At 50.7% G+C, this 27,893-nt stretch overlaps 1 protein-coding gene across 3 annotated transcripts in view; it reads left to right on the top strand.

Moving 5' to 3' along the window:
- Positions 1 to 27,893, top strand: part of LOC112864113 (xanthine dehydrogenase/oxidase) — a 54,824-nt gene that overhangs the window by 2,641 nt on the left and 24,290 nt on the right. Inside the window, exons 2-17 of one of the 3 annotated variants that reach the window (XM_086700307.1) lie at positions 1,299 to 1,356; positions 4,388 to 4,484; positions 5,890 to 5,998; positions 7,993 to 8,119; positions 9,065 to 9,126; positions 12,216 to 12,284; positions 12,611 to 12,697; positions 13,830 to 13,971; positions 16,294 to 16,386; positions 16,992 to 17,143; positions 18,190 to 18,283; positions 19,617 to 19,726; positions 22,049 to 22,233; positions 24,049 to 24,223; positions 25,956 to 26,039; positions 27,484 to 27,653. In XM_086700307.1, coding sequence (XP_086556433.1) covers positions 1,299 to 1,356; positions 4,388 to 4,484; positions 5,890 to 5,998; positions 7,993 to 8,119; positions 9,065 to 9,126; positions 12,216 to 12,284; positions 12,611 to 12,697; positions 13,830 to 13,971; positions 16,294 to 16,386; positions 16,992 to 17,143; positions 18,190 to 18,283; positions 19,617 to 19,726; positions 22,049 to 22,233; positions 24,049 to 24,223; positions 25,956 to 26,039; positions 27,484 to 27,653 — 1,814 coding nt within the window. Of the gene's footprint in view, positions 1 to 1,298; positions 1,357 to 4,387; positions 4,485 to 5,889; positions 5,999 to 7,992; positions 8,120 to 9,064; positions 9,127 to 12,215; positions 12,285 to 12,607; positions 12,698 to 13,829; positions 13,972 to 16,293; positions 16,387 to 16,991; positions 17,144 to 18,189; positions 18,284 to 19,616; positions 19,727 to 22,048; positions 22,234 to 24,048; positions 24,224 to 25,955; positions 26,040 to 27,483; positions 27,654 to 27,893 lie in introns of all 3 variants that reach the window. The other 2 variants (XM_086700306.1, XM_086700308.1) reach the window with 2 other exon arrangements.

Here is a 27,893-nt window from a genome sequence, read left to right as displayed (position 1 = left end):
TGACTTGTTGGGTTGCTCCTAATCAATAAAGCAGTGCTGTGGTCATTTCTAAGTTTCCATACACAGTCTCAATTCAGGATAGAGAGGTGAGGATAGCAAGAAAGTTCTCATCTAATCAGTGCTGGTTAAGATGGCTTCCCACCATGGGGAGCATTCAACTGCAAGTCTCACGACGTCGGGCATGTGCCTTCCTCTGGCCTGCTGCTCTTCCTCGGTCTCCAGTTTAGGGAGGACTACTCCACACAGACTCTGTTGGAGGTCCCATCACCCTCTGCAGTCAGCGTTCTGGGGATGATTTAAACAACTCCACACCAACTTTCTCTCTTCTGCATGGACTACACTGGGTCCTCAGGCAACCCTCCACATCCTCTGCTTTCCCAAACTCTGAGAGTGCTCACCAATTCCAATGCTGCCATTTCTTCTTCAGTAAGCCTATCTCTAGCTTTTAGATACACAGACCACTATATCCCCTGTTCTACAAGGGCAGTATGTTAGCTTCACATGTAGGGCTATGGAAGCCCCCTCACAAAGTTCGAGGCGTGAGATACCTCCTCTCCTCAAGCTTAAGAAGATGTAAGTCTCGCAGTACCATTCTCTGGAAAGAAATTCTTGTCACAAATTCTCTCTCTTTAATCATCCCAATCACCCAAACCCTATTACCCTTGAAAACATATGATGAATGTGAGTAGTGAAACAGGTTGTCATGGATTTCCTTAGACTATTTGCATTGAAAACTGGTACCTCACTTTGTAGACCACGTTTTCATCTTGTTGAATACATCATTTGTGGGCCTTTGGGTTGAGATCTCCTCCACATCTCACATGTGTTGATGTTATTGACTGTGCTAGCCCAACACACACAATACTCCCTGTGAACACAGGCCAACAGACCGGCTCTCTACCGTCTGAGAATGTACATGCTGGGAGGCATAGCCAGAGACCTGCATGCTGCCATTCTTAGCTGTCCCTGGCATTCACAGGTGTGACCTAACAGCTGGAAATGAGATGTTTGACTTTAAGGGGGCTCTGCCTGGCAAGCCCAACAGAGCAGGCGCAATACCTAAGCCCTCCGTGGTAGGTCCAGAGCAAAGCACTAAGGTAGAATTTTAGAATTGGAGAATATCCGCATGTACACAGAACGGCTTATAGTTCGTATGTTCATTCTAGTGGAATTATCAAGAAAAAGACCTTGGTTTTCATGACATATTTAGCACATCCCTATTAACTCCACAGATTCTTGGGCAAGACAGTGGCTAAGTATACCTAGGATTTATTTTCTTTCTTTTTTTACTCTTATAGGTGGTGGAGAAGAATGCGGACCCAGAAACAACCCTTTTGGCCTACCTGAGAAGAAAATGTATCCTGACTTTGGAGGGGGAGGGGGCGATGGGGACTTATTCTCTAGGCCTTATGTCACTTTCTAGTGACGGGTGGGAGGCTGTGAAGTGTGGAGGACAGAGCCCTAGAGTCTGGCTCTGGGCCCCTGCTTTGTAGCTCTTCACTCAGTAGCTGTGTGACTCTGGGAAGTCATCTGAACCTTCCAGGAGTAAAATTACCTGCTGTCCACTGAGAGGATTCTTCCTGATATTTCTTAAGATCTCTTCCAGGTAAGACTCAAGTGATGCCAGGGTTTAATCCAGGGCGTGTAAAATGAAGAGCTGTGAATGGCCCTCATTAGCCCTGGTTAAGCTTCGCCACCATTCCCCTTGAGGAGGGGGCCTTCCTCAGGAGATCCCTGCTGACCCATAGAGGGCTTCCTGGCAATCTTCCCAGCTCTGTGAAGGCGGAGGGAAGGTCGGAGGAAGGGGTGTTCTTTGGGAAAGGATGCCTGAACTGGGGAACTGTATAGAAGTGCCATCCATTGTGGAGATGGTGAGCCCCAGGAGACAAGTGACAGTGGAGTCCTGAGGGGCCCTTGGGATGCTCCTCTTCCCTCAGCGAAGGCAGAGTTCTGTAACATCTAATACCTTGTGGTCTTTCAAGGTAGTAAAGTACTCTGAGACCCTAGAACAGAAACAACAGAGAAAATATGATAGGAGCTGGCATTTAAAGAGCATTTACTATAAGTAGGTGGAGTTCAAGGTGATTTTCATACCTGATGTCACTGATGTCCATAGCCATTCCTTTGACAGAGGAGGAAGTGGGGCTGGCACATGAGAAGGTCCTGCTTCTTGCTCATGTTCTGGGCAAATGCTAACAGAGCCCAGGCTAAAGCCCAGAGCCAGGCTTTTAACCTCCCACCCGTACTGGAAACTATTCAGGGTTGGTTGTCGGGATGATGCTCATCCTGACCTCCTCTCACCCCAGGGGCAGGGATGTCCAGTGGCTCATTCAGGTGACATGTCCTGGGACAACAAAGGATTTTTTCAGTTCTCACAAAAACAAGTCTGAAGTCCATGGCCTTACCTCTAGTTCACTCACCTCTTACCGGATGGTGGCTGGCTCTCGTGTACTTTGTCCTGGATTTTCCATCTGGAGAGCGCAAGTCTGGAGTTTCACAGCACATGAACTTGGTGGCTCTTTTGCAGAGGTGGAATCACTCAGTAGGCTCAGAAGACTGCACAGAAGTCTGTTTCCAGCCTCTCTACCTGGGAGGTCTGAGAAGAGAGGCACATTCTCAGAGATGGTTGACATCAGATTTAGTTTTCTCATAAGGTGTCAAAGGCCAAAAATTCTCAGAAATGTCTGATCATAGCAATTGCTAGTTTAAAGGTTGAAAATTAAATGAAATCCCAAATGAAAGTTTTCACATACATGAAGGCCAGGTGGCTTCTTGCTGTTGGTGGGGAGACTTCATTTCTGGGAGTTCTGGGAAAGAAAGAGGAAAGAAAGAAAGAAAGAAAGAAAGAAAGAAAGAAAGAAAGAAAGAAAGAAAGAAAGAAAGAAAGAAAGAAAGAAAGAAAGAAAGAAAGAAAGGAAGGAAGGAAGGAAGGAAGGAAGGAAGGAAGGAAGGAAGGAAGGAAGGAAGGAAGGAAAAGAAAGAAAGAAGAAAGAAAGAAAGAAAGAAAGAAAGAAAGGAAGGAAGGAAGAAAGAAAAAGAAAGAAAGAGAGAAGGAAAGGAAAGGAAAGGAAAGAAAAGAAAAAAAAGAAAAGAGCCCAGTCTTGATCTCTACCCCAGCTTCCAGAAAGATCCCCAGGCTACAAGATTTTGTTAGACTTTGGGCTCCTACCATTGGTTTCCATGTGCCTCTATATTGTCTGAATTGCTGCTAATGACATATATTCTGATGAGTGAGAAGAATAACTTAGGGCAAAAAGAGCATTTCCCAGATGTGTTTTGAAAGAGGTAGCTGCATGGTGAAAGAGGAGCCCCCAGATCTGGAGTCAGATGATGGTGTTTAGGCCCTAACACAAGGGAAATTGAAGGTCTGTGTTGCCTTGCAGGGCTCACATTACGTCCTGGGCCTCAGTTTGTTTTGTTTTGTTTTAATCTGTGGGGAAATAGTACCTCCTACCCCACTTGCTCACTAAATTATTGTGAAGATCAAATGGTCCCATGGGTGTATTTTTCAAGTATAAGATACTATATCATCATTAGTTGTTAATTTCATCTTGCCAGTGTGGGAAATGACCAGTGATAATGACCTCCCTCTTTGGCAGATAGCTGGATGGCTTAGAGGCTTGCAGCCTACTGGGAAAGCAGGCACATAGATGGTGTGTCTCAGGCAAAGGGGCTGCTTTAAGTGCTGTTCTCTAGAATAGCCTATTCCTTAGGCATGTTAGCAAACTCAAAGTTAGCAATTTCTGCCAGTGTATGTAAGAGATGGCTCCAATAGTGGTCCCCAACCTCAAAGAATCTTCCTTTTAATTTATGTTCACATAGCCTATGGGTGGATATTCAAAAGCCCCTCATCCAACCCTAATTTTGGTTCCTGGACTTCATCAACCCAAAAGGTTCAAGGTGAAGAGTTGGGACTCAGTAGGTCCCAGAAGAGATCAAAGTCTCTTTCAGGCGGGAGTGATTTTATTGCATACCCAGCTGGGGTGATGTGAGGGCTGCCCCACATGCTCAGCCTTTGAGGTGCCAGATTCACCGGCCCAGTGAGACCACAGGGTTGGGAGCCTAGAAGAGCATGCCAGGAAGACCCCGCAGTCAAGAAAAATCTCCAGGATCGGAGACCACTGGGACCTCAGTCCCAGGGAATACTTGGGTGCTGTCTGATGGGACCCTGATACCTTTCTTCTGTGCAGTGGGGATGATCCCGTTCTCTGCCTTCCGGGGTGCAGTGCAGGCTTTTCTGGAGACAGAGGCTGTGTGGGTCAGCTACCTCCTTGGGTTGAGGGGCTTGAGCCTATGTGGGGTGATGACTGGCTCTGCACATGCACTTCCCAGCGGCCCAGCAAAGACACTTCTGTGAGCTCATGTTCCTTAACCCTCGACCATCCAGTGGGGCTGAGCGGGACCAAGCTGGGCTGCGGAGAAGGGGGCTGCGGGGCTTGCACGGTGATGCTTTCCAAATATGATCGTTTCCAGAACAAGATCATGTATCCTTTGCCGGCTGGCTGATTGTCCATGCAAGGACTGTGATGCAGGGGTCAGGTTGTGAGTGTGTGTGTGCATGTGTGTGTGTGCATGCACATGAGACCTTTCTTGATGTTTATTTATTTTTGAGAAAGAGAGAGACAGAGCATGATGGGCGAGGGGCAGAGAGAGAGGGAGACACAGAATCCGAAGCAGGCTCCAGGCTTGAGCTGTCAGCTCGAACTAACAAACGGCAAGATCATAACCTGAGCCAAAGTCAGAGGCTTAACCGACTGAGCCACCCAGACTCTCCTGAGACCTTTCTAAGATCCAGATTAATTTCCCATCCCACGAAATGCTTTACTTGGTCTCAACTGCCTACGGGATAAAGTCCAATCACTGTGCTTAGCACTCATGGCCCACACAGGAAGGTGTGCCCCACCTTTCCATCTCCCTTTCTCCCTTCATGGGAACAGCATCCCATCCTTAGGACAACTATGGACTCCTAACACTCTCTTCCCGCTGATTTCCTGGTCTTTGCATAAGTTGTTATCCAAGTCTTAGAGTGCCCTTTTTCTAGGCCTTCTTCTACTTGGCTAACTCTTGCTAGCTCTTTCGGACTGGGTAAAATATTACCTCTTCCGAGAAGCCTTCCTTGACCTCCTAAGGTTGGGTTGGATACCCCTTGTCTGTGCAGGTCCCACAGCGCCCTGTGCTCAGCCCTCCTGAAACGCTTACTATAAACTCTTTAGATTGCAACTTTATGCTGGCTTCTATTTTCCTGAGTTGACCGGAGACTTCTAAAGAGCATCGTACACACCTCCATTTCCCCAGCCCTCAGTAGAATGCCTGGCATGTGACTGGCCCTCAGTAACTGATGTTGAGTAAATGGATGAGGGGTTCATAGAAAAATGGATATCAGGAAGCTCTGTGTAAGGGGCTGGTGTCTCATGTTTCCCGGGGACTGCCCCTCCCTGTTCCCCACAGAGGATGGGAGAAAAGGAGGTAGCTGAGAGCCGGGGAGCAAAAGGGACTGGAGCTTCTGAAACTGGAGAGGCTTTGGAAGGGCCCTACAGAGAGAGGAGCATGAGCTGGGCCTGGAACCTTTGGCAACTTCCTCTTGACTCAGCCTCCAGGGTCGGGCTAAGAGGTGACTGTGGGTGACCCTGGCGCCCGTACTCCAGCTCGGAGGCCTAGGATGCACTGATGCATGCTCCATAGGACCCTGCAGGGGCTCTTGTCTCCCCGAGCCGTGGGGGGGGGGGGGGGGGCTTCCTTTGTTGCTAACCCAGAGTCCTGGGTGGAGACTTGAGGACAGCGGTGGAAGAGGCCAGAATGTAATGTAGAGTGAGGAGTAATGACACAAAACGTCTCAAAGTCTCTGATGGCCTGTGTGGACAATGAAATGACCTTAATCTGGGGCTCCAGCCACTTTTCTGCCAATGCCTGCCTGGCCCCCATCTGCTCTTTGCATCATGTTGCCGTGACGACTGTGGAAGGAATAGGAAGCACCAAGTCGAGGCTGCATCCTGTGCAGGTAACTGGAGGAAACAGAAGCTCAGGCCAGGGCTACAGACTTTCTTGGGAATGTGAGGCTGAGTGTCACTGCCAGGCCGGGATGCGCTGTGGCCCGGTCGCCTCTCCATCTCTTCTGGGGGTGGTGAGGTGGAAAGACGAGGCCCCAGGTCTAAAGCTCCCACCTGGGACCATTGCATGACCCCGAGGGAACCACGAGGTCAACCAGATCTGGTGGCCGGGGCAGTCTGGTCATGCCAGACCCGGAGTGGGGAGCAGTGATAGATCTCCCCACCCAGCCCCCCGAGTGTGCTTAGGGAACCCCTGTCATCTCATATTCAAGATTCCAAAAGCTCTGTGCTCTTGATTAAGAAGCCTGCCTATTCCCTGCTCCCTCGAATGGTAATCCCATGGCTCCTCTCATGTCCTGCCTGCAGATAATACAGATGTGAGCTACAATGCCTCTATCCTCACTAACATGGAGGTTAGGACGGGCTTAAGAAGAGAATAGAGGCATCTGAATGTCTGACCGAGGCTTTTTTCCTGATGGTTATCAGGTCACCTGGCAGTGGATGGAAATTAGGTACAAAGAGTGGACAGTAATCTGAGAGGTTTTGTGGAGAGAATCCAATGCTTTGGGGCAACGTGGAAAGAAATGACAGCAGAGCACTGTGGGAAGGGAAGGCCATTGTTTCCAGAGCTCTTTGTGTGGGTAAACTGATGCAGGGGTCTTCTGGACATTATAGTCACAGAACGTACCAGAGGCAGGCCCACTGGCCGTTTGAGGAGACATGTTGCTCAGATCGTGCCTTTCTTGGGCACTTTATGTGAATGTGGGGCCAGGGCCTCTGGCTGAGCAAGCTGGCTGCATTCTACGGGAGGCGTGTCCTGACCAGTCACCTGAGGTCACAGGGGTAATGGTTCACCTCTATGGCTTCCTTTCTTAGGGAGTAATAGGGGGAAATCATTAAACTTTTCCAACCAGCAGGAGATGTTAGATTGGTAATTCGAGCTTGTAATTTGCTTTGAAACAAGCAGATGAAAGACAGAACATTTTAATCACAGGGATCGTATCTGAATAATCAGCCAAAATCCTCATTTCCAATGGTACAGATTCTTATTCCCAATGCACTTATTTTGGCCCCAAGTAAGTTGTAGAGCCAGATTCACTTCTGCTTTTCCATTGGTTTTTTTCTTGTGGTTCCTATGACACTACGCTTTGCTCGAATTCCTCCTACTTCCAAGTTGGCACCCACATTCATCTCGTTCTTAATAAACGCTGATTGAGGGGTGCCGGGATGGCTCAGTCGGTTTAGCCTCTGACCTCGGCTAGGGTCATGATCTCACAGTTCTTGGGTTTGAGCCCCGCGTCGGGCTCTGTGCTGACAGCTCAGAGCCTGGAGCCTGCTTCGGATTCTATGTGTCCCTCTCTCTCTGACCCTCCCCCGCTCACACTCTGTCTCTATCTGTCTCTGAAAAGTAAATAAACATAAAAAATGTTTTTAAAATGCTGATTGAGTTGGATTGCAGGCTAGTGTATTAAAAGAATATGACACAGCTCTTCCATTCACCATGTGTGATTTTGGCTAAACCTTTTAAAACTCTGGGCCTGCTTCGTCCTGTGTTCAGTGCAGAGAATGGAGGATGAGAAGCCCTTCCGGTTGTACTGGTCAGTTTTCTTTGAAGAGGCTTTTCTGTGAATAACTAGCATTGGTCGACTACCTGTTATGTGCCAAGTATGATAATGTCAAGGGTGTCATGTGAATTATGTCATTAAATCCTCACCACAGCCCCAGAGATAAGTACTAGGGTGGTCGTCATGATACAGATGAGGGGCCTATGGCTCCCGAGAGGGTTGCTAACCTGGCCAAGGCCACAGTCGGCACTAAGACTGACTTTGTGCAGTGACTGCTACCCCTCGTGACATGTCGACATGGACTGGCTTCAGCTGGGTCATCTAGAGAGCCTGAGAGCGTTTGTGCCAATGCATATGTCTACGTGGTCTGTCCCTTTTAGGAGAGAATTGCCAAAAGCCATGGCTCCCAGTGCGGGTTCTGCACCCCTGGCATCGTCATGAGCATGTACACGCTGCTCCGGAACCAGCCTGAGCCCACCATTGAGGAGATCGAGGATGCCTTCCAAGGTACGGGCCTGGAGGCACAGCCTAAGGGGTCGAATAGCAGCTGGGGCTTTGCGGAGGTTAGGGAAGGGCCAGAGTGTCAGCCAGGAATGGGTTGGGAGATGGGACACTGCCTTTTGGAGGAAAGGCTCAGGTACCCCAGCTTGGTGGCTACGGTCTGCTGGGAGCTTAGCCCTCTCTGAGTTTGAAGAACACTCCCATGGTCTGGAGACCTCCTGGGTCTCCTGCCTTAGTGTTCATCTTCCCGAGGTGTCCTTCAGCGCTCGGATGGGGTGGCACTGCCTGGTTGGCACAGGAGGAGATCATGTGGAAAATTCCACAGAGGCTAGTCACGTGGCTTCCATTCTTCTCAGCTTTTATTAGACAGGATTCTGCAAAGGCCACTTAATGAGGAAGGTGGCTGTGATTCTGAGCCTTGGGCAGGAACTGGCTTCCCACTTGGCCTTTTGTGAATGGGCCCAGGACCCTGGGCATGGTGTCTGTGCCTCTGAATTGAACAGAGAAGACTTGCATCCTTTCACCATTTCAATTCATCATCTACTCAATCAGTTGTATTGAGTCCTATCATATGTCAGGCACTATACAAGGTACAAGGGACACAGGGATGTCCCAGGGGATGAAAGATGGTCTCTACGCTCACGGAGTTTGCAGTCTGAATGGGAAGAGAGATTATAATGTAGTTTGATAAACTCATTGAGAAGGCCATGACCAGACAGCAGGGGAGCGCTCAGAAGACACCTGATTCGGTCTGGGCAGTGTAGGAAGGCTTCCTGGAAGAAGTGATAGATGTTTTGAAGTCAGAAATACGAGGAGGAGGACAGGGTGTTCCAGGCAGAGAAAACAGAATATGTAAAGTGAGTATTCAACCGAGCCAGGAGTAAAGTCACAAGCCCCTCACCTGCCCCCGGTGCCTGTGCTGACAATGCAGCTTTGTCCCTTGGCCCACAGGAAACCTGTGTCGCTGCACGGGCTACAGACCCATCCTCCAGGGCTTCCGGACCTTCGCCAGGGTAAGTGGGGGCTCTGGGACAGCTCTCAAGCAGCGACACTCCAAAATCCCAGTTGGCAGGGTCCAAGGGCCCCTGGAGGAAGAGGAAAAGGGGGGATGGCCAGCTGGTGGATCTACCTGCGTTGGACTCTGTTGTCTTTGTTCAGTCCATGTCAGTAGCATGAGGACTTCCCTTCCAGGGAAGGCTTGTTCCTGAAAGAGGCACGATGCCCAAGGCTAATTTCCTCCAGGGCATTTGGGTCTGACAGAGCTCTTGTGGCCCAGGTGCTGAGCCCTGGTGTTAAGTAACAACCCAGCCCACCCCGCAGCTGCACCTCTCCTCCTTCCTCTCCGAGCTGCTTTCCGTGGTTGGCACTCTGCGGGGCCTATAAACCTGCTAATGAGATCTCCAGACAGTGTGAATCCCTGCAGTGTTCGTACACCTCCGAGGGAGAAGTCTGGGGCTGGCTGTGCGGGCACTGATTACATAAACACGACACACACCTGCCATCTGCCAGGGGAGGGGGACAGAGGGCTGGCCTCTCCCTTCTTGGCTTCTCTCCCAGCTTCTACCTGCCCCCCAACAGGGTCGAGTTGACTCTGATCCCAATCAAACCGTCTCATCTCAATTTAATTTTGGGTTGGGGGCAGAGTCAGATGCCTTTCACTGACCTTTCAGGGTGCTACATTAGGAAAAGGATATTGTATCCAGATGACCACAAAGAGTGGAGACACAGACAGAGCCTATGGGAGGGAGGGCAGCACACTCTGCTGAAGGCGTTTGATGACAAAGAACAAGGAGGTGCGGACTTAAATGAAAAAGATCCAAAGACTCCTTCAGTCTTGGTGTCTGCAGACCTGGGTTCAAATCCTAGTCTTTCACTTACCCGATGTATGACCCTGGGCAATTTCCTTGTTTCTCAAATGGGGATTATAATGGCACATACAATATTATAACGTTATGATAATACATATATAATTATAATAATATTACAAAATTATAATAATGCCTATAATAATTCTTATAGTGTTTGTGGAAAGTACTTCTTGTAAAGCCCTTAGAACAGTGCCTGGCACATCTTAAATATTAAGTATTTCTTCCCTCACGCAATATTTGATCTACATCAATTGCTCAAGCTTCCCTGAGAGCCAAGGATTGTTAATCTCGCCCACGTATTTATTTCTGAAGAGGCTTCTCAAAGAGCTACAATCTTATCAGCCCTCCTACTTTCTGAAAAAGTGAAGGGCTTTTGAGTGTAGTAGATGGTCATGTCCCTTCTCAGGGTTGGAGTTTTATCATCGTTGAAATGGTCCTCGACCAGCTGCCAGGCGGTGTAGAGCTGAGTGGCCTGAGCGCTTCAAATGACTCGCACACAGGGTGTGCTCAGAAGCTCATGCACACCAGTCGTTGGAGACCCCTGTCCCCAAGGTCTTATTCAGAGCCTTTGAACTCTGACTTTACCCACAGTTCTAACAAACCTGCCTACCTCATTTTCATGCCCATAGCACGCATTAGGTAAGTGAGGAGGATTTGCCGGAAGGAGGCACACTGTTCACAGCAAGAAATGGCACTGTCCATCTAGTAGCAGGGAAGGAAATGGAGGAACAGTAAAAACGAGCACAAGCCTAGTAGTCTAGTATGCTGAGAAAAGGAGAAATCTCTCCAGGGGAGAAAAACCCAGCCTTATCCAACCTCATTGACATTAGACATTGAGGGAGTGACACATTATTGTACATCCCAGTAATTTATGTCATGGCCATGGCAATGGATTATCAAGAAGAACGGTGTCAGGAAGAATGAGCTGACACTTCATCCGGAAAGGGTACTTTGGTGAAATATGTCCTTCCCCCGCCAAGCACCGGGTGAGCGAGGCCGATGGCTTGCTGTATGCAGGTTCCCTCGCTTTGGTTAGGGCCTGGTGATTCTCCTGCATCACCCCTCTCCAGGAAGACAGCTGAGAAGAGACACTACAGGGACATTTATTTCTTCCAGAGGAAAAGGCAAGGCCGTGGTGGGAGGGTCCAGAGGAGACAGCACTGTGACATCCAAGACAAGGCTGTGAGTGCAGAAGGCGGCTGTGCACGGGGCAGCACGTGCAGGGGCTGAGGCCAGGGCAGGGTTCTCTGCTGGTGACAGGTCTGACAGCACTTCCTTAAAGGCCATACTTTCAGCCTCCGTGGCCCTTTGGCTTTCCTGGGCCCACTAATGGGGTGTGACTCATCCACTGGGAACTGGCAGCACGGAATGGTGTTTCCCATGATTCAAGTGCAGAAGGGCCACCCCAGACCTGCTGCTGTAGGAACTGGCTGCCTTGGAGGCGTGCCTGGGGCATTGTCTGGGAGTTTCTCCCAGCTTTGCCTCTGAGCATGATTCCATGATTCCAGAGTGTCTCCCAGGTCCTGAGCTGAGACTCCCGTCTTCTCAGGATGGATCACTCAGGTGGACCCACCCCTTCCCCACCCTGATTTCCTTCGTTCTGGGAGCTACCTGTGCTCTGCCCCTGGCACCCTGAAAGATCTTGAGCTAGTCTTTCCCCAGGGTGATGGGTCATCAGACCTGTACCCATCCTCAAGCATAGGATCACAGTGAGGAAGGAAGTATGTCTAGCTTTCATGAGGTCATCTGGCACACTGGCTGGACACCTCTTTGAACCCAACACTGGGCCCAGACATGCTTTGAAGGAGCTCCACCAGACCCCAGCCTGGAAAGAGGCCATCCAGGCCCCCTCAGAGCTTGACTGATGTAGAAGTAGAGGCTCTTGGGGGCCCAGAGAATAAAGGGGGAAAATGGACCTAAAGATATGTTTTGGTAGAGTAGGACTTAGCTTTAATAGAGACATTTTCTCAAAGTTTCCTGGTGCTTCCAGGTGAGATCTTACTTGTCTAGTCATGAGTGACTTAGTCTCCATCAACCAACAAAGGGAGAGTGGTTAGAGCAGAGGTCTTCCGTCTGCGCAGAGGTCAGTAGAATGGGAGCGGCTGGCGGCTGTTTCTACTGATGCTGGCACAGCAGCAGGCCTCAATTGCGTTGAATATTCACGATCCAAGGTCTGTAGCTTCTGTGAAAACTCTTTGCAAATATTTCTGTGTGAATATCTGTCATCTTTCTAGGATGGTGGGTGCTGCGGAGGAAGTGGGAATGACCTGAACTGTTGCATGAACCAGAAGACAGACCACAAGGTGAGTGAGACTTCCTTTCCCTGGAAGCCTGGGGGCCAATCTCAGATCCAAGGAGCAGCGGACTCTCTTCACAACCTCAGCAGTGCGGCCAGAAGAGGAAACGTTGATGCCCACCCTGAGCGGGGAGTGAATGTGCACATTAGCCCCGGGGCCTCTGGCGAGACCTCCTTTTTCCTGCTTCCCAGGAGCAGCACGGCCCCCGCCAAGCCTGCTGGGGTGGGGGTGGGGAGGTGCAAACAAGCTCGCTTGGACAAAGGATTGGGTAGATCATACAGGCGTTTAGAGGAGGAGATGAGGTATCACTCATCTGTTCCCTTTCCCAGCAGATCACTCTCTCGCCATCTCTATTCAACCCGGAGGAGTTCACACCCCTGGATCCCACCCAGGAGCCCATCTTCCCCCCAGAGTTGCTGGTAGGTGATGCCCCGCGGAGAGGCCCCGCTAAGTCTGTGTGCCATGAGCCCCTGGAGACCCACTTTATTCATACCAATGGGGACCTTTGTGTCCTTGTCCTTTGGGTTTTCCTTTCCCCTTCTGACACTGGAGGTCACGTCCCTCTGTCACATACTCCCAAAGGGACCCACACTTGTCGCACACATGTCACTCTGAGCACAGAGAGTGGATCCCTCCAGGACCCTGTGCAGAGTAACAGGTGCTCCAGAAGCATCCGCTGACCTGGCTACGTCGAATGTAAAAGTAAGTCCCTTAGCACCCATTCTCCTCCTTGCAAGCAGTCCATTATTTTACAAACCAACAACAAAGAAGCAAAGCTGTACTCAGAGGGCACAATGCCTGGCTTGCTGCTCTGGTTTAAGGACACTCTCACACCCACCCTCCCACCGTGACGATTCTGCTTCTTCGCTCCCACATTCATGGCAAGGAAAGAATCGTGCCTCTCTCTAAGGTCCCGAGTGCAGATTCCCTGGGGGGTGTTGAGCACATGACGACAGCCTGTTGAGTCCAATGGGACAGAAGGAAGGGCTTTGGGGCAGGCCACCGGCACACCTTTCTCTGGATCCTGTAACCTTGAACAAACTGTCAGTTTGATTTGGGATTTGTCTCTCCCGGCCCCACGTCACCCCTCACACACTAGAACCAGCCTCTGCTGCGTTCCCTCCTGACACCCCTTCCTTTGCTACCTCGTCCCCCCCACGCCTTGTCCACTGCACCTTCTGGGGACAGCGGGGGTGGGGCAGGGGGCACTGCACTAAAGCTGGGCTTTTGGTCAGAGCAGTCCAGGTCACCTGGTGGCAGGTGAAGGTCCCATAACCTCCTGGGTCCTCAGGTTCGTCCTGCACCTGTGAAAGGTGGGGTAATGATGCTTCCTCCCCGGAGGTCTCCTAAAGCCTAAGTGAGATCATGTGTGTGCCACGTCCTCCCTGCCTCAGTACGTGCAAGTTCCCCTCCCTTCTCCCCGGACCTGGATCCTCGTTCTGAATTCAGTATTGAACGAATCAGTAGAAGACTAGACCCCTTTGGGGACCTAAATTCATCAGGGAATGGCCGTAGGAAGGAGACTGTGTGGCAAGAAACTACATTTTCCAGAGGCTGAAAGATACTCCTCAGAAGCAGCTGCGTTTTGAAGGCGAGCGAGTGACCTGGATCCAGGCCTCGACCCTGCAGGAGCTGCTGGACCTCAAAGCCCAGGACCCCGAGGCCAAGCTGGTGGTGGGGAACACGGAGATAGGTGAGAGTGGGGCCGGCCTGCGGCCTGCAGGGGGCCAGTCTGCCTGGGCAACCCCACGCTGGCTGTGTGTCCTCAGAAAACTTGCTTTACCTCCCCTGGCCCTGGTTCCCATTATATATAGGGGGGAATAACACCTCCTCAAAGGGCTGTTCTGAGTATTGGATGAGATCCTTACTGACCGCTCTCCGGAAACACGTCAGGTGCCAGCTATGTGCCGGGAACTGTGGGAGGAGCTGGGCTACCCAGATCAGTGTCTTTGTTCGTTCTCTGGAGTACCTCCCAGTGGAAGTGAGGGGGGAGCAGTGGAAGTCAAGGTTCTAGGCCAGTAACAGATGCTGGGGGTTCCAGAAATGTCATTCTCTTGTCCCCCACTTTTTCTGGGGGGGTGATGTGGTAAAGGCAAAGGAGAGATGTGCCAATGTGACTGTGTCTGTGTTGCCCACGACTGTGGCCACCAGCCCTGTTCCTGCCACCACCTGGGACGTGAAGCTCACAATACGTGAATGGGCCAGGGTGGCTGGGGGATGTGTAGCTCTCTTCCCCGGTGCTTGAAGGGATGGAAGCAGAGGTGCCCAGGTCGCTTCTAATGTCCATCCGTTCCTGGAGCTGGCTTGGCCCTTTTCTCCTTTGCTGGCTCCCAAGCCCAGGGAGGCTCCAAGGAGAGGATCGTGGCATAGCCAAGGTCTTAGAGGACCTCTGGTTTCGGGGCAATCGACCTACTTTTAAGCCGCCACAACCATCCTGTGGGAGTCTCCTGGCTATTGTTCTGGAAAGAGTCCCCTGGGTCCTGGGTTTTTGTTGGATCTGAGGACACAGAGAGGAGGACCTGGCTTGGCTCTAAGCTAGCAGTGTACAGATGCGGCCCCGGCCCCGTGAGCACAGGTGTGGTACAGAGACCCCAGCTGCAGTAATGTGGACACGTGAGATGTGCCTCAGGTGATGTGGTCCTGAGGGTCTGCGTAGCTGTGGCCCTGGGGTCCAGGGCAGCACGAGTTAAAGTGGAGGACGACTGTCTGGAAGAGTCTTTGATCTCCTTTGACATGTGACATGTTCCTTGTCATGGGTCATCTAACATCCTGGACCAGTTAGATTCTAATAGAAGGGAATCCATAAAAATTTCATGAGCTCCAAGTGAGAGGGAATTTCTTACGACCACTCCCTCTGCCTCACCCCTTCTCCCTTATACATACACGCAGCAGTGTAACCACTGACAGCCAGGGTAGGGTGCTGGGGAAGCTGGGCATAGAGAGAACCTTGTCAAGACAGGCCATGGATGGTCTCTGTCCGCAGTCTTTATCCTGGGAACCGGTATTCAAACAGGCCAGACTCCGCAAAGCCTGGGCCACCCATCACACACTCTGAATAGCCCCCGAGAGGGTGGGGAGGATGGGCAGACATTTCTTTTTGAACCTTCCCATCTGTAGGTCTGTGGGAGGGGCTGGGAGGTGCAGAGCTAACCAGGTCTCAGGAACAGAACAGAGGGGCGTCTGCTCACAGACCTTTCTAACTTGACAGAAGGCCAGTAGAGATGTGTGGTCCTGCAAAGTCCTGCTCAGGCAGGTGTCGGGGACCAGGAGGCAGATTTGATGTTTTCTCTCTCAGACGATTTTCCTTTTTGTCTGAATGCTAGACTTTCGTGTTATTAGGACCCCAACTCTAAGAATTGTCTGTTCTTAGCTGTGTGATGTGGGCAAGAGCCTCACCTTCCTGTGCCTCAGTTTCTCTTCCTATAAACTGAAAATCACAGTATCTCCCAAGGCTATTGTGAGGATTTAATGTGTTAAAACATGTATAGTGCTTACACGGGTTCCTGACATATTTTAGCATGCTGCGGCTTCATCTACTATCCCCCACCCCTGCTCACACACAGACACACCCTCACACACACAGGTTAATTCACATTTCATCTCATTTAACACTAAAAGACACATCAGCAGGGCCTATGGTGGTTCCATGTGTGCGAAGTGTGTACAACAGGATCAAGCAGGCTCTCCTTACTGAAGAGCAGAAAATCTGAAGGTGTTGAAGGTCCAAGCACAGAGTCAGAAAGCTAAATTTAAAAAAAAGGAAGCTTTTTTGGGTGATAAAAGAAATCAAAAGGCAAAAAAGAATTTCATCTCATCTGAATTCCACGAGGATTTTTGGGGGGAGGGAGAGAAAGACACAGTTTGCCAGCGGATAGCGTGGAAACCGCGGTCCTAAGACACCCACAGAGCATGATGCGATCGTGAATATGTCATAGGTCCTGTGTGCGTGGCGAGAACCATGCCGAGGCCCGCCTGGTAGTAGCCTGTTAACTTCGGGTTTCTTGTTTTTCTCGAGGCATTGAGATGAAATTTAAGAATATGCTGTTTCCTAAGATGGTCTGCCCAGCCTGGATCCCTGAGCTGAATTCAGTGGAGCATGGACCTGAGGGTAAGGAGGGGTTTGCCCTGAACCCACGGAAGGCTGGGATGCAGGGGATGGGTCCCTTGGGAGGGGTGGCCGGTGCCAGGAGAGTCTCTCCTTTGGCTGCGCCGCCACCTGCTTCTCCTGGAGCTGCCTTGCGTGGGGAGCAGGGACGCCCTTCATTGCCTTCCTCCGCTGAGCATCTGTGGCAGACTGCCAGTGGGCAAGGGGGGCTGTGAGATTCTCCACAGTCATTCTCAATCCTGGCTCCACATTAGAATCGCTCACAGGGGGAGGGGGTCAGTGCTGGGAGGTCTTGGGTACTTTAATAAAGAAACAGGACTTCTCCCTCAGAGATCTGATTTTATTGAGGTGAGAACCACTGGTTTAGACAAGAGAGCATTCTGGTTGTAGGATCAAGAGGGCTGTGGTTGAGTCCTGGCTGGTGTATTAGCTGGGTGGCATGGGGCAAGCCACTTCACCTCTCTGGGCGTTAATTTCCTCATCCCTATAAGGATGTGAGAGCTGGTTCATCGTCACTCAGGTACCAGTAAAGCATGGTAGGGGCTGTGTGTCCAAGTGTTTTCTGAACTGTGAAAGGAATTGCTGTTTTTCTGCGCATGTGTTCCCAGGTATCTCCTTCGGAGCCTCGTGTCCCTTGAGCTTTGTGGAAAAGACGCTGCTCGATGCCGTCGCCAACCTTCCTGCCCACCAAACAGAGGTGTTCAAAGGTGTTTTGGAGCAGCTGCGCTGGTTTGCTGGGAAGCAGGTCAAGTCTGTGGCGGTGAGTCCCTGTTCAGGAGCCCTCAAGGCTGAGGTCATGGGGCCTTTTGTCACGAGGCAGATGCGCTAGTCTGTCCTCTGCTGAAGATCCGGTGCACCCCAAACTCTAGTGCTTAGCGCTATGTGGGGTGTTTGTTAAAAATGCAGTCTCCTGGGCACTGCTCTCAGAGATTCCGACTCAGTAGGGCTGGGATGGAGCCCCAAAGGTGCTTCTGGGGAAGGGGGCCTGCGGGTCACTCTTGGAAACACATGCTGTGTGCCTCAGTCTTTACCCCTGAGGTTGGCAAGATGGAGCCTCCTGCCCACCTTGTTCCTGAACTTGGCCGAAGCTATCAGCAAGTGGATGAGAGATTGAGCCAAATGTAGTCTTGGACTACCTTTCATCGTTGGGGGGAGTGCCAGAGGTAGACACCCCCAGAGAGGAGGGAGGGGTCCAGCTGTTGACTGTTCACAACTAAACTCCAGACTAGCCCCCAGGTTCCCCATTTGCTAGCGGCATTCACACACCCAGGACCATTGGCGGCTCACCACAGCTGACGGTGTAGGGTTGGCGGGGGTGGGGGGGAAGGAAAGCCACCCCGTCCATTCTATTTTGTTGTTTTCAATTAGAACAAAACCCAAAGGAAACAGCCCCCACCCTGTTCCCTCACCCTACCCCAAGCACCTGACACCTCTGATTGTGGCTGAGTAGACAGAAGCTCAGAAAGCTCCCCTAAATTCTCCAGCTGGGTGGGAATCTACTTCCAGGAAGTATTTGCTTGCATCATGTGATAAACCACCTCAACCCTTTCAGAAACAGTTTGGATGAAATTGAGCAGATTTCAAGGAGCTGACCCACATTACCGACGAGTAAATTTTAGAGCTGAGATCCAATCCCAAGTGTTCGGATCTCAGGTTTTGCACGTGGTTCTGGATGCTTGAGTTACGCCGGTCTTGTGCCTTCAGCGAGCAGGTGTCCCCCACCTGCCCTGTGTTCTGCAGCCTGCTGTGAGAGCAAGGTTTTCCTGGGTGGGCTGGGCTCTCACGCACACTCTCTGCTTGTTCTAGTCCATCGGAGGGAACATCATTACCGCCAGCCCCATCTCTGACCTCAACCCTGTGTTCATGGCCAGTGGGGCCAAGCTGACCATCGTGTCCACAGGTGAGAGCTACGTCATGCGGAAGTCAGGAAAGAGGGCCCCACGGGGGAGAAGGCTCACAAGATAGGTGACTTTTTGGAGAGACAGGGCCCACAAGTCAATGACCCAGCCATCCTAAGGTTTGGATCCCTGGGAACTGCAAGGGAGATATACCCAGATCGGGGGCCAGGAGAGCCAGACCATTTCCTTATTAAGAATTCCCAACAGGATCTGCCACCTAGAAGCCTTACCTAGTAGTGTGCTAGAGCCAGAATGCACTGGCTCGCCACAGCCCACAGCTGGATTTTCAGGGAGTCTGTGAGTGTTTGATAGACATGGCCATTATTAAAAATTGAATTGTAGAAACTTACAATAAAATAAATTACATTAAAAATAAAGGTAATAAGTGCTCAAAATTCATCACGTCCTAATATTTGAGTTTATTTTACTATTGCCCATGCCCTTAGAGTTATTCCCATCTGTTATATCTGTAGAGTGGAAATGCTAAGTAACGATATGCTGCTATGCACCGTCCTTGTTGGAGGGTCCTGGAGACCATCCCCAGTTTTGATGACTCCTAGGAAGTCAGGGAGGACTCCCAGGACTCAGCCTATCGTCATACTCATGGCTATGACTTATTAAGTGGGAGGACACAAAGTAAACTTGGCAAAGTGAAGAGGGACATGGAGCACAGTCTGGAGGAATCCAGGCACAAGCTTCCAGAGACTTCTCCCGGTGGCGTCACACAGGTCATAAGCTGCATTGTGATAACGCACGTGAAGTGTTGTCTGCCGGGGAAGCTCGTCAGAGACTGAACAGCTAGGGCTTTTTGGGGGGTTGGTTGCGTAGCCCTTCTTGGCAGGTACCAAAAGCCCAGGCACCCGGACAGAAAGCAGATGTTCAGCATAAACCATGCTGTTTGTATGAACAGTTTAGACACAGTCAGTCATCTTATCGGGGAATCTGCTGAAATCCAAGTTCCCAGAAGACAGCCATGGCCAACCTTTGTAGGCAGTCCTTTCAGAGGACAGCAGGCGTGTCGTGTCAACTCTTTGCCACCCTCTTTCCAACTTCATGTTCACTGATGTCACTCCGGGAGCCTGAACTTGGCTATGGTGGGAGTATTGATACCGTAGAAATTAGCAAGTACTGCAAAATCTGGACTCCCTCCGCCCACACATAGTCCATTGTTAAACATTCACCAGCACATCCCTGCGTAAGGATTTTAGATGGAGGACCTTGGCCCTAATTGTGCCAGCACTGCCCTCTGACTGTGGGTACCAGAGACCAGGATGGGGAATTTACCGGTGCCTCGTTCTCTGCTTTCTCACATCTCTGCATCCGGCCTGTGTACAGGCACCAGGAGAACGGTTCGGATGGATCACACCTTCTTCCCCGCGTACAGAAAGACCCTGCTAGCTCCGGAGGAGATACTGCTTTCCATCGAGATCCCCTACAGCAGGGAGGTGAGCTGCTCAGGAGCGTCCCATATCACTCTTACCGCAGCGAGGCTCCAGACAAGAGACCAGAGTCTGCCTCGGGGACCAAGCTCAGTATCTCTCAACTTTAACAAAGTCTCTGAACACTGCCTTTCACCAGCCATAGTGTTCTCTGGGCAATGAAGAGCTTCAGGGCAGGGAAGAGGGCATTCCATGGACTCATGGCACGTGATCCTGGGCAAATCGTTTCAGATTTCTGAGCCTCGGCTTCCTCGTCTGTAAAACGGACGCAGTGTTACCTACCCGGGAGGTTATTGTGAGGATTGAAATCAGGAATGCCTAAGGTTCCAGGCCGATGTCCAGAAACCAGTGGGGATCTCCATCTGGTAGCTAGCAACATGATTTCAAGAGCACATCCAGCCACTGAGCACTTCTGCCCCAGGTCAGAGGAGACTGGGGCTTGCATGCTGAGTGGAGGGGCTGGCCGTGGGTCAGGCCCACACATGTTGATGAGGTGTTTATTTGCTGACCTTGCTCTGAGTTGGCGTGGTTGCATTTCTGCTCATGGGAGGTTTTTCTGTCCTGTTGAGGCAAGTCTGGGCACTTCTGGCTGCCTCGCTGTTGTTCCTGGGGGCCCGTGGTGTCGTCACCTGGTGCCTCTCTCTCCTCCCTCACCAGCTACACATTCCATAATGGGCCGTGTAGAAAAGTGATCTGTGTGAGGCTGGGAAAGCAGCTGTAATGGAGAGTATTAGGAGTTTTACCCAGGTAGCGCTTGAGCGCGCGTTACAAGGCATGTTCGCCCTTGCTAATTTTGGCCCCCTTAATGAGAATGCTAATTAAATTAGAGCCATGATGTCCCTGAGGTGGTTTCTTACTGATTTTCTAGCTTGTCCTTATAGACCATTTTGAGCAGTGATTCCCAGAGTTTTTGTATTTCACAGATCAGTAAATTTTCCTCTTTTTAATTATGAGTTGGAGAAGGGAGGAGGGAACAGGCATACAAGAGTCCGGTTTTTATTTTGCCAGATAGGGACATTAGCCAAAAACATGTCATAGGGGCGCCCGGGTGGCTCAGTCAGCTAAGCTTCCGACTTCAGCTCAGGTCACGATCTCACGGTTCGTGAGTGCAAGCCCCACATCGGGCTCTCTGCTGTCAGCACAGAGCCTGCTTCAGATCCTCTGTCCCTCTCTCTCTGTCTCTGTCCCTCCTCTGCTCATTCTGTCTCTCTCTCAAAAATAAATAAATACACTGAAGAAAATCTTTAAAAACAAAAAACATGTCATGACAGAAAGGAGATTTTAATACCCAGAAGTAGGGAGGCTTTCTCAAGAAAGGACAGCTGCCAATCTGACACTGACATGGTGTGGCACCCCGGTGGACACGTCACCGTGGACTGGCACAGTCCTGTTCCAGAACCAAGCCCAGACTCCAGGCTCACGGTCCCGGGGCCATGTTTGACATCGGGAATCCGGACTAGCGTCGTGGTCAGGAGGAAGCCCGATGACTTCTTCGAACAGAAGCTTGTGGCCAGTGTGGGCGTAAACAGTGAGCTTCGCTGGGCTTTCTCAACAACGCTTCCCTTAAGCCTCTGCCTTTGACGTTAATCAGAATTTGCGGTGCCAGGTGGGTTCAGACCTCCAGCAGAACCTGGCCAGAAAGGGCTTGATAGGAGATCGTTCTTACCTGGAAAGTGACTCACGCGGGCCTCCTATCCTGACAGACAGGGCCTGCCTGGAGCCCAGTGGGAAATGTGTGCTCAAAGCACAAAGGCAGCTAGTGTTTCATAGTGTGGTTCGTTCTTTCAGGAAGCAAGGTTTCTAACCGTGAACAAGAGACCAGTGGGAGAGACAAGCTAGAGAGAGCACGTGCACAGGCGTGGGTGAGGGTGCGTTCACACTCCCGGTGGCATCAGGCTGTATCTGCTCGAGAGGCAGTTAAGCCAACAGAGGTTTGGGCACAGCCGAGAGGCCGAGTGGGCGCTGAAGCTGGGCACCAGGATGGGAGGACTGGGGGCTGGGGGACCCTGAGCAGCCTTTGTGAACATGTCTTTCCTCTTCCCAGCTGTTGGTTGAGAGAACCCTGCTCTCCTTTTCCTTGACTTTGGGTGTTCCTGGCCGACAGGGGAAATCTCGCCCCTTTCCCGGCTTCTGGGAGTGTTATCCGGGCCTCGTGCTGAGCACGGGACAGTCGGCGCCGCCCACATCTTTGAGTCCCACCGGCAGCCCCTTGCGGGGTTGCGATGGCCCTGTCCCTTCACCTGCCCTTTCACCCCCGTGCTTCAGCCTCACCCTCTGCAGTTGTAGCAAATGCAGGGGAGAAGCAGGAACCTTTCTCTTGTTTTGCAGGGTGAGTATTTCTCCGCCTTCAAGCAGGCCTCTCGGAGAGAAGATGACATCGCCAAGGTGACCAGCGGCATGAGGGTCCTGTTCAACCCGGGAACCGCGCAGGTGAAGGAGCTGGCCCTTTGCTACGGCGGAATGCACGACAGAACCGTCTCAGCCCTCAAGACCACGCGGAAGCAGATATCAAAGTGAGAGCTGCCGGCAGAGTGAAACGGCCAGTGCCGCTCCGACTCCCGCAGTGCTGCTAGCTGCCGGGACTGCAGGCGGCGTTACTCTTGCCGCCGCTACAGCCATGACCTCCGCCCTTACCGGGGTTACCGCTGCTGCTACCCTGACTGCCGCTACCCGTACCTCGATTCCTGGTAGCATGGCTGTGGCCGCGCCGGTTCCGCCCTGCCTGCTACGGCTCCGCTGCCCTTGGTACCGCTGGGCCCGCCGTTGCTGCGGCCACGAGCGGCCACCGTTGCCATTGCTCTCACGGCTGGGCCTCTACCCCAGTTACTGCGGCTGGCACTACTCACACTGGTACTGCTACTTCTGTTGCTCCTCTTGCCGCTGCTGCCACTGCTGCTGTTTCTGCCACCGTCACTCCTCGGACTAGTGTTGCCGCTGTGGCTTCCACTGCTGTTCCCAGCGATGCCACCACTGCAGTCTCTCTACCGCCGATGCTCGTATTGCGGCTCTACTCTTCCTGCGGCTCCTCCCGAGAGTACTGCCCACAGCGTTCCTGCTGCCACTGTGTTAATGCTGTTGCTGCCACTGTTGTGTGTGTCCCCACCGTGACTCTCGCCACGACTCACGGTCGCGCCTCTGCTGCTCCTCCCGCTACTAGTCAGTGTCGCCAGCGCTGCTGCTACTGCTCTCACCACTGTTCCTCTTTCCACGACTTCTACGCCTTCTGCTTTCGCTTCTACCACGGCTGTTACTTCTGCTGCTACTGTTCGGCCACTGCTAGTATCCCTCCTACGGTATTGCTGCTGCCCCTCCCGCTGCACTCTGACTGTGGCTACTCCTACTACTATGGCTAGTGTGTGCCAGCAGTTATCCCGAGCCCTTCCCCAGCGCTGGCCTCTGTAACGCTGCCAATAACCAGATGGGTAAATAAGGCTTACGTTTGGCGTTTGGCTCTTTGGTTCCGATGCCTGGCTCCAACACTTTCCAGACGGCTCAGAGAAGTCAAGTTACCGAATCTTCCCATGCCTCAGTTTCCTCATCGGTAAAGGAGTATACAAATTTTCCATGCTACACTTTTACATGGAAATGGAAAGTGATCTTTCGTAAAAAGCACGGAGGATGTTGCTTAGGGCGTTATAAGGACTGAATAGATTTAATTAGTGTAATTTTGTGGTCGTTTTAAAATTGTGTCTATTTTTATTTGTATTATTTCTGTATTTATTTATATTTATTTTTATATTTTAGAGAGAGAGAGAGAGAGAGAGAGAGAGAGAGCAAGAGCAGGGAGGAGGAACAGAGGGACAGACAGTGAGAGACAGAGAGAGAATCTTAAGAAGTGGGGCTGACCTGAGCGGAAATGAAGAGTTGGGTGCTCAACCGACTGAGCCATCAAGGCACCCAAATTGTGTCTAGTTTTAAAAGTTAGGAAACTGAGGGGTGCCCGGGTGCCTCACTCGGTTAAGTGTCTGACTTTGGCTTGATCTCAGGGTCATGATCTCAGGGTTCATGAGTTTGAGCCCCGCGTCAGGTCTGTGCCGACAGCGCGGAGCCTGGAGCCTGCTTCAGATTCCTAGTGTCCCTCCTCCCTGCCCCTCCCCTGCTTGGCTTCCATCTCTCTTTCTCAAAAAGAAACATTAAAAAAAGGTTTCTTAAAGAAGATGAGGAAACTAAGGCTCAAGCCAGTAACTTACCTAAAGTTACACAAGTATAAGTATCCAAGCCAAATTTTGAACCAAGTTTCATATGACTACGGCCCTGTGCCTACCACCCCACACAAGTGATTCTGATGGCTGAGTAGGAGCGCTCTCCCACCTTCTGCTCTCTGGCAGTTTCTGGAACGAGGAGCTGCTGCAGAACGTGTGCGCGGGCCTGGCGGAGGAGTTATCCCTGGCCCCCGACGCCCCTGGCGGCATGGTGGAGTTTCGGCGTACCCTCACCCTCAGCTTCTTCTTCAAGTTCTACCTGACAGTGCTTCAGAAACTGGGCATACAGAACTCGAAAGATGTGAGTGTGGGGTGTGGGCAAGATACAGACTCTCTGCAGGACTTTTGTTTGGGAATTTAAGAAGCCAGTCTGAGGGAGGGGTACGGTGGACCAGGTGGTAAATTGGCTTCTCCCTTCTGACATCTATGGACAGAGGAGCCTTTGCTCCAAGGACACACGGCCCAGGGAGCCACATGGAGATGGGAACCAACGGGATGGTTGAGAGGCAGAACACTGAACTGGGCGTCAACGACTAGGGTTCTGGTCCCGACTGAATCGTTACCTCACTTGAAACTTGAATAGGTCACAACTCTCTTTAAGTCTCAGTTGGGAAATCTGCTGATCTGGGTGGTAGACCAGATGATCCTTTTGACAGGCTAGCTGTTTCAACTGTGGTTTTGTAGTTAGAATGGAATGTGGAGTGAGATGAGAAGGTAGAGGGTGGAATGAGAATGTAACAGGTGCTGCTACAGTCAGGAGACGGTGGTCACTGAGAGGGTGTGCGTTCTGGAAAGGGTGTGGCTGAGCGGAAGCCCAGCTCCCCATATTGGTTCAGTAAGCATTTACTTTGCACCGTCTATGCATAACATTGCACTTGGCACCGGGGGTGGCCTCGTGTGGGAGAGAACGTGATCACTAAAGGCCAGCCTAGAGTGACAACTGAGCAGATGGCGTGGGGAGTGCAAAGGGGAGAAGCTTCCACAGATGTGGGGACCGCAGACAGAAATCCCTCTTTAAAAAGCATCCCTAATAGCTTTCTTCTTTTTCTTTTTAAAAAGCATTTATTTATTTATTTTGAGAGATAGAGAGAGAGAGTCCATGCGTGCACGCGAGCGGGCAGGGGCAGAGAGAGAATCCCACGTAGGCTCTGCACTGACAGTACAGAACCCAACGTGGGGCTCGACCTCAGAACTGTGAGATCATGACCTGAGCTGAAAGCAAGGGTCAGATGCTTAATTGACTGAGCCACCCAAGCACCTTGAGTTTGTTCTGATTATAAGAGTAATACATTTCCTGTGGCAAACTTAAAAACACAGAAATATATTAAAAATTAAAATAGAAAATTAAAAAACATTTCAACTTTTTAAATAAAAAATTAAATACTTTTTTATTACTTTTCTTTTTAATTAAATATGCTTTTCTCTCAGATTCTAGAGGAAACCACTGCCACTAGTCTTGCTTTTTCCTCTGATCTTTTTCCTACATTCATTTGTCCATCTTCTGTCATTGTCTCTTTTCTCTTTCTCTTTCTAGCTCTCCATCCATCCCTCTCTCTATATACCTGTCATCTTCCTATCTTTTGATCTGCACACATCATTTTCTAAACAGATTTAGGGTCATGCTGCATATAGAGTTTTCCATTTCCCCTGATTCTGTTGAGATTATATTGTGCTCATTTTCCATTTCATTAAATATTTCCCATAGAAATGAGAAGGAAGAAGGTTTCCAGCAAGGCAAGGAGAGAGAGAGAGCAGCGTGAATAAATGCAGGAGGGAGGGAAACCATTTGGTGTGTTGGAGGAAGCACAAACCATTCACATGCAGGCTGCAGGGGTGGGAAGGGGCCCGAGGCTGTTATAAAATGCTGGGCTCTCAGAGCCCACGTTCTGACGTTGAGATAGATCCAGCCGGCACGAGGAGTGTACAATGAGGAGGTGAGGGGAACGGTTGTTACGGTTGCCACTTGGGGACAACCAAGGGTGGGATCAATGATAGAACTAGTCATGATCACTACTGTTAACTTACCTCCACAGAAGTGTGGCAAGCTGGACCCCACCCATGCCAGTGCCACCTTACTCTTTCAGAAAGACCCTCCAGCCAACGTCCAGCTCTTCCAAGTGAGTATACCTGATGTATGGCTGATCTCACAGGCCCTTGCAGGGCACATCAGATGATGCTGACCTTTGGTGAATGACTGGCTTTAGTTGTGTGTGGGTGCTCAAAGCTCCTACTGCTTTGCATAAATATCCGGTGAAGAAAATGGGAATCGTATTAATGTCAATGAAGCTCTTTTCCTCGTTCCTTACCTAAATTTTGTCTCTCTTGGGATTACTCTCATCTTCACCTGCTCCTTAAGGAATAAAAAAAAAAATGTCCCGATTTTGTCTTTTCTGGTGCCTCTGTGGGGCTGATGTGCAATGCCAGGAGTTCTCCTGGTCATAACAACAAAACAACAACTTTCTGTCAATGGCAAGTTTTTGAGAAGCACTAGGTAAGGGGTCAACTTTTTCTTTGGATTTTGTGGGCCCTGTAGTTTCAGTTGATACTCCTCAACTTTGTCATTATAGCATAAAAGCAACCAGAGGTAATACATAAATGAATGTGTGTGGTATGTACCAATAAAACTTTATTTATAGAAGCAGGCAGTGGGCCAGATTTGGCCCACAGGCCACAATTTGTGGAACCATGCAGCAGAGGCTAGTGGTCCAGACTGTGAACTCTGGGCTCCACTGCCACGACTGGAATTCAAACTCTGCCAGTTTGTAACTGTGTAACCTCGACAAGTCACTTCCTCTGTGTGGCTTTTGGGCAAGTTAATTATGCCCACCTGCAAGTGTCCCTAATGATGGCACCTGTTTCCTAGGATGGTTCTGAGGATTAAATGTGTTAGTAAAAGTAAACAGCTTAGATTAGCGCCTGGCATATATTAAATACTCAGTGACATGTTAGCCATTATTATTATGTCTTTGAGAAACCACATACAACAGAATTTTGTTACAAATCCATTTTGGAACACTTTGGCAAGTACAGAAAGATATAAAGAAGAAAACAAAAATGACCCAAGATCCCACCTCCAAGAGAAAATCATGATGTTTTTGTTGACTTCTTTCCATTTTTTCCTATGCATATATGGACATTGACACGCTATGTTTATAACATACACATTTTTCCTACAGAATTCAAATGATCATACTCACACACAATGTTTTATGTCCTGTGTTTACATGTAATGTGAACATTCTTGCCTTCTAATTTAAAGTCTTCAAAAGTATGTCTTAATAGTTGTATACCGTTTGATTGGATGCACGTAGCACCAGTTTTTTACTCCACCCCCCATGAGTGCACATTGAGGTTCTTCTTCAGTTATTTATTCTCCCCCCCCATACAGGGACACTATGACCACCTCTGCTCTGCCTTTCTGTTCCTTTGCCCTGTGTCCCTCCTGCCTCCTCCGTCTTCACTCAGGTTTGCTTTGGCCTGAAGCTCCCTGCAGTTTCCCCAGGCCTGTAGGGAAACAGTGTCTTATGCAGCTCAGCTTGACTGATGACCATGTTGTTCCAGGAGGTGCCCAAGGGTCAGTGCGAGGAGGACATGGTGGGTCGGCCCCTGCCCCACCTGGCCGCGGCCATGCAAGCGTCTGGGGAGGCCGTGTACTGTGACGACATCCCTCGCTACGAGAATGAGCTGTCCCTCCGGTTGGTCACCAGCACCCGGGCCCACGCCAAGATCAAGTGAGTGGAGTAAATATCCTGAGGGAGGAGGGTGCTGGGAGGCTCCTCCAGGGCCTTCCAGTCTAGAGAGGGACTGGGAACTCACCTGAAAACCAGCCTGGAGAGGAGCGGGAGAGGTTAGGGACTCAGTGGTGCCTGGCAGGGTGAGGGGATGCTGAGGCATAGGCAGGGGCCAGAACAGGAGAGCCTCGGAATGCTGAACCGGGACATTGCACTTGAGCCAAAAAGCAGTGAGGAGCT

Source organism: Puma concolor, chromosome A3 (genome assembly GCF_028749965.1).
Source record: "Puma concolor isolate L17-30 chromosome A3, mPumCon1.1.hap2, whole genome shotgun sequence".
NCBI classification, from domain to species: domain Eukaryota; kingdom Metazoa; phylum Chordata; class Mammalia; order Carnivora; family Felidae; genus Puma; species Puma concolor.
This window is presented reverse-complemented; position numbering and strand designations above follow the sequence as displayed.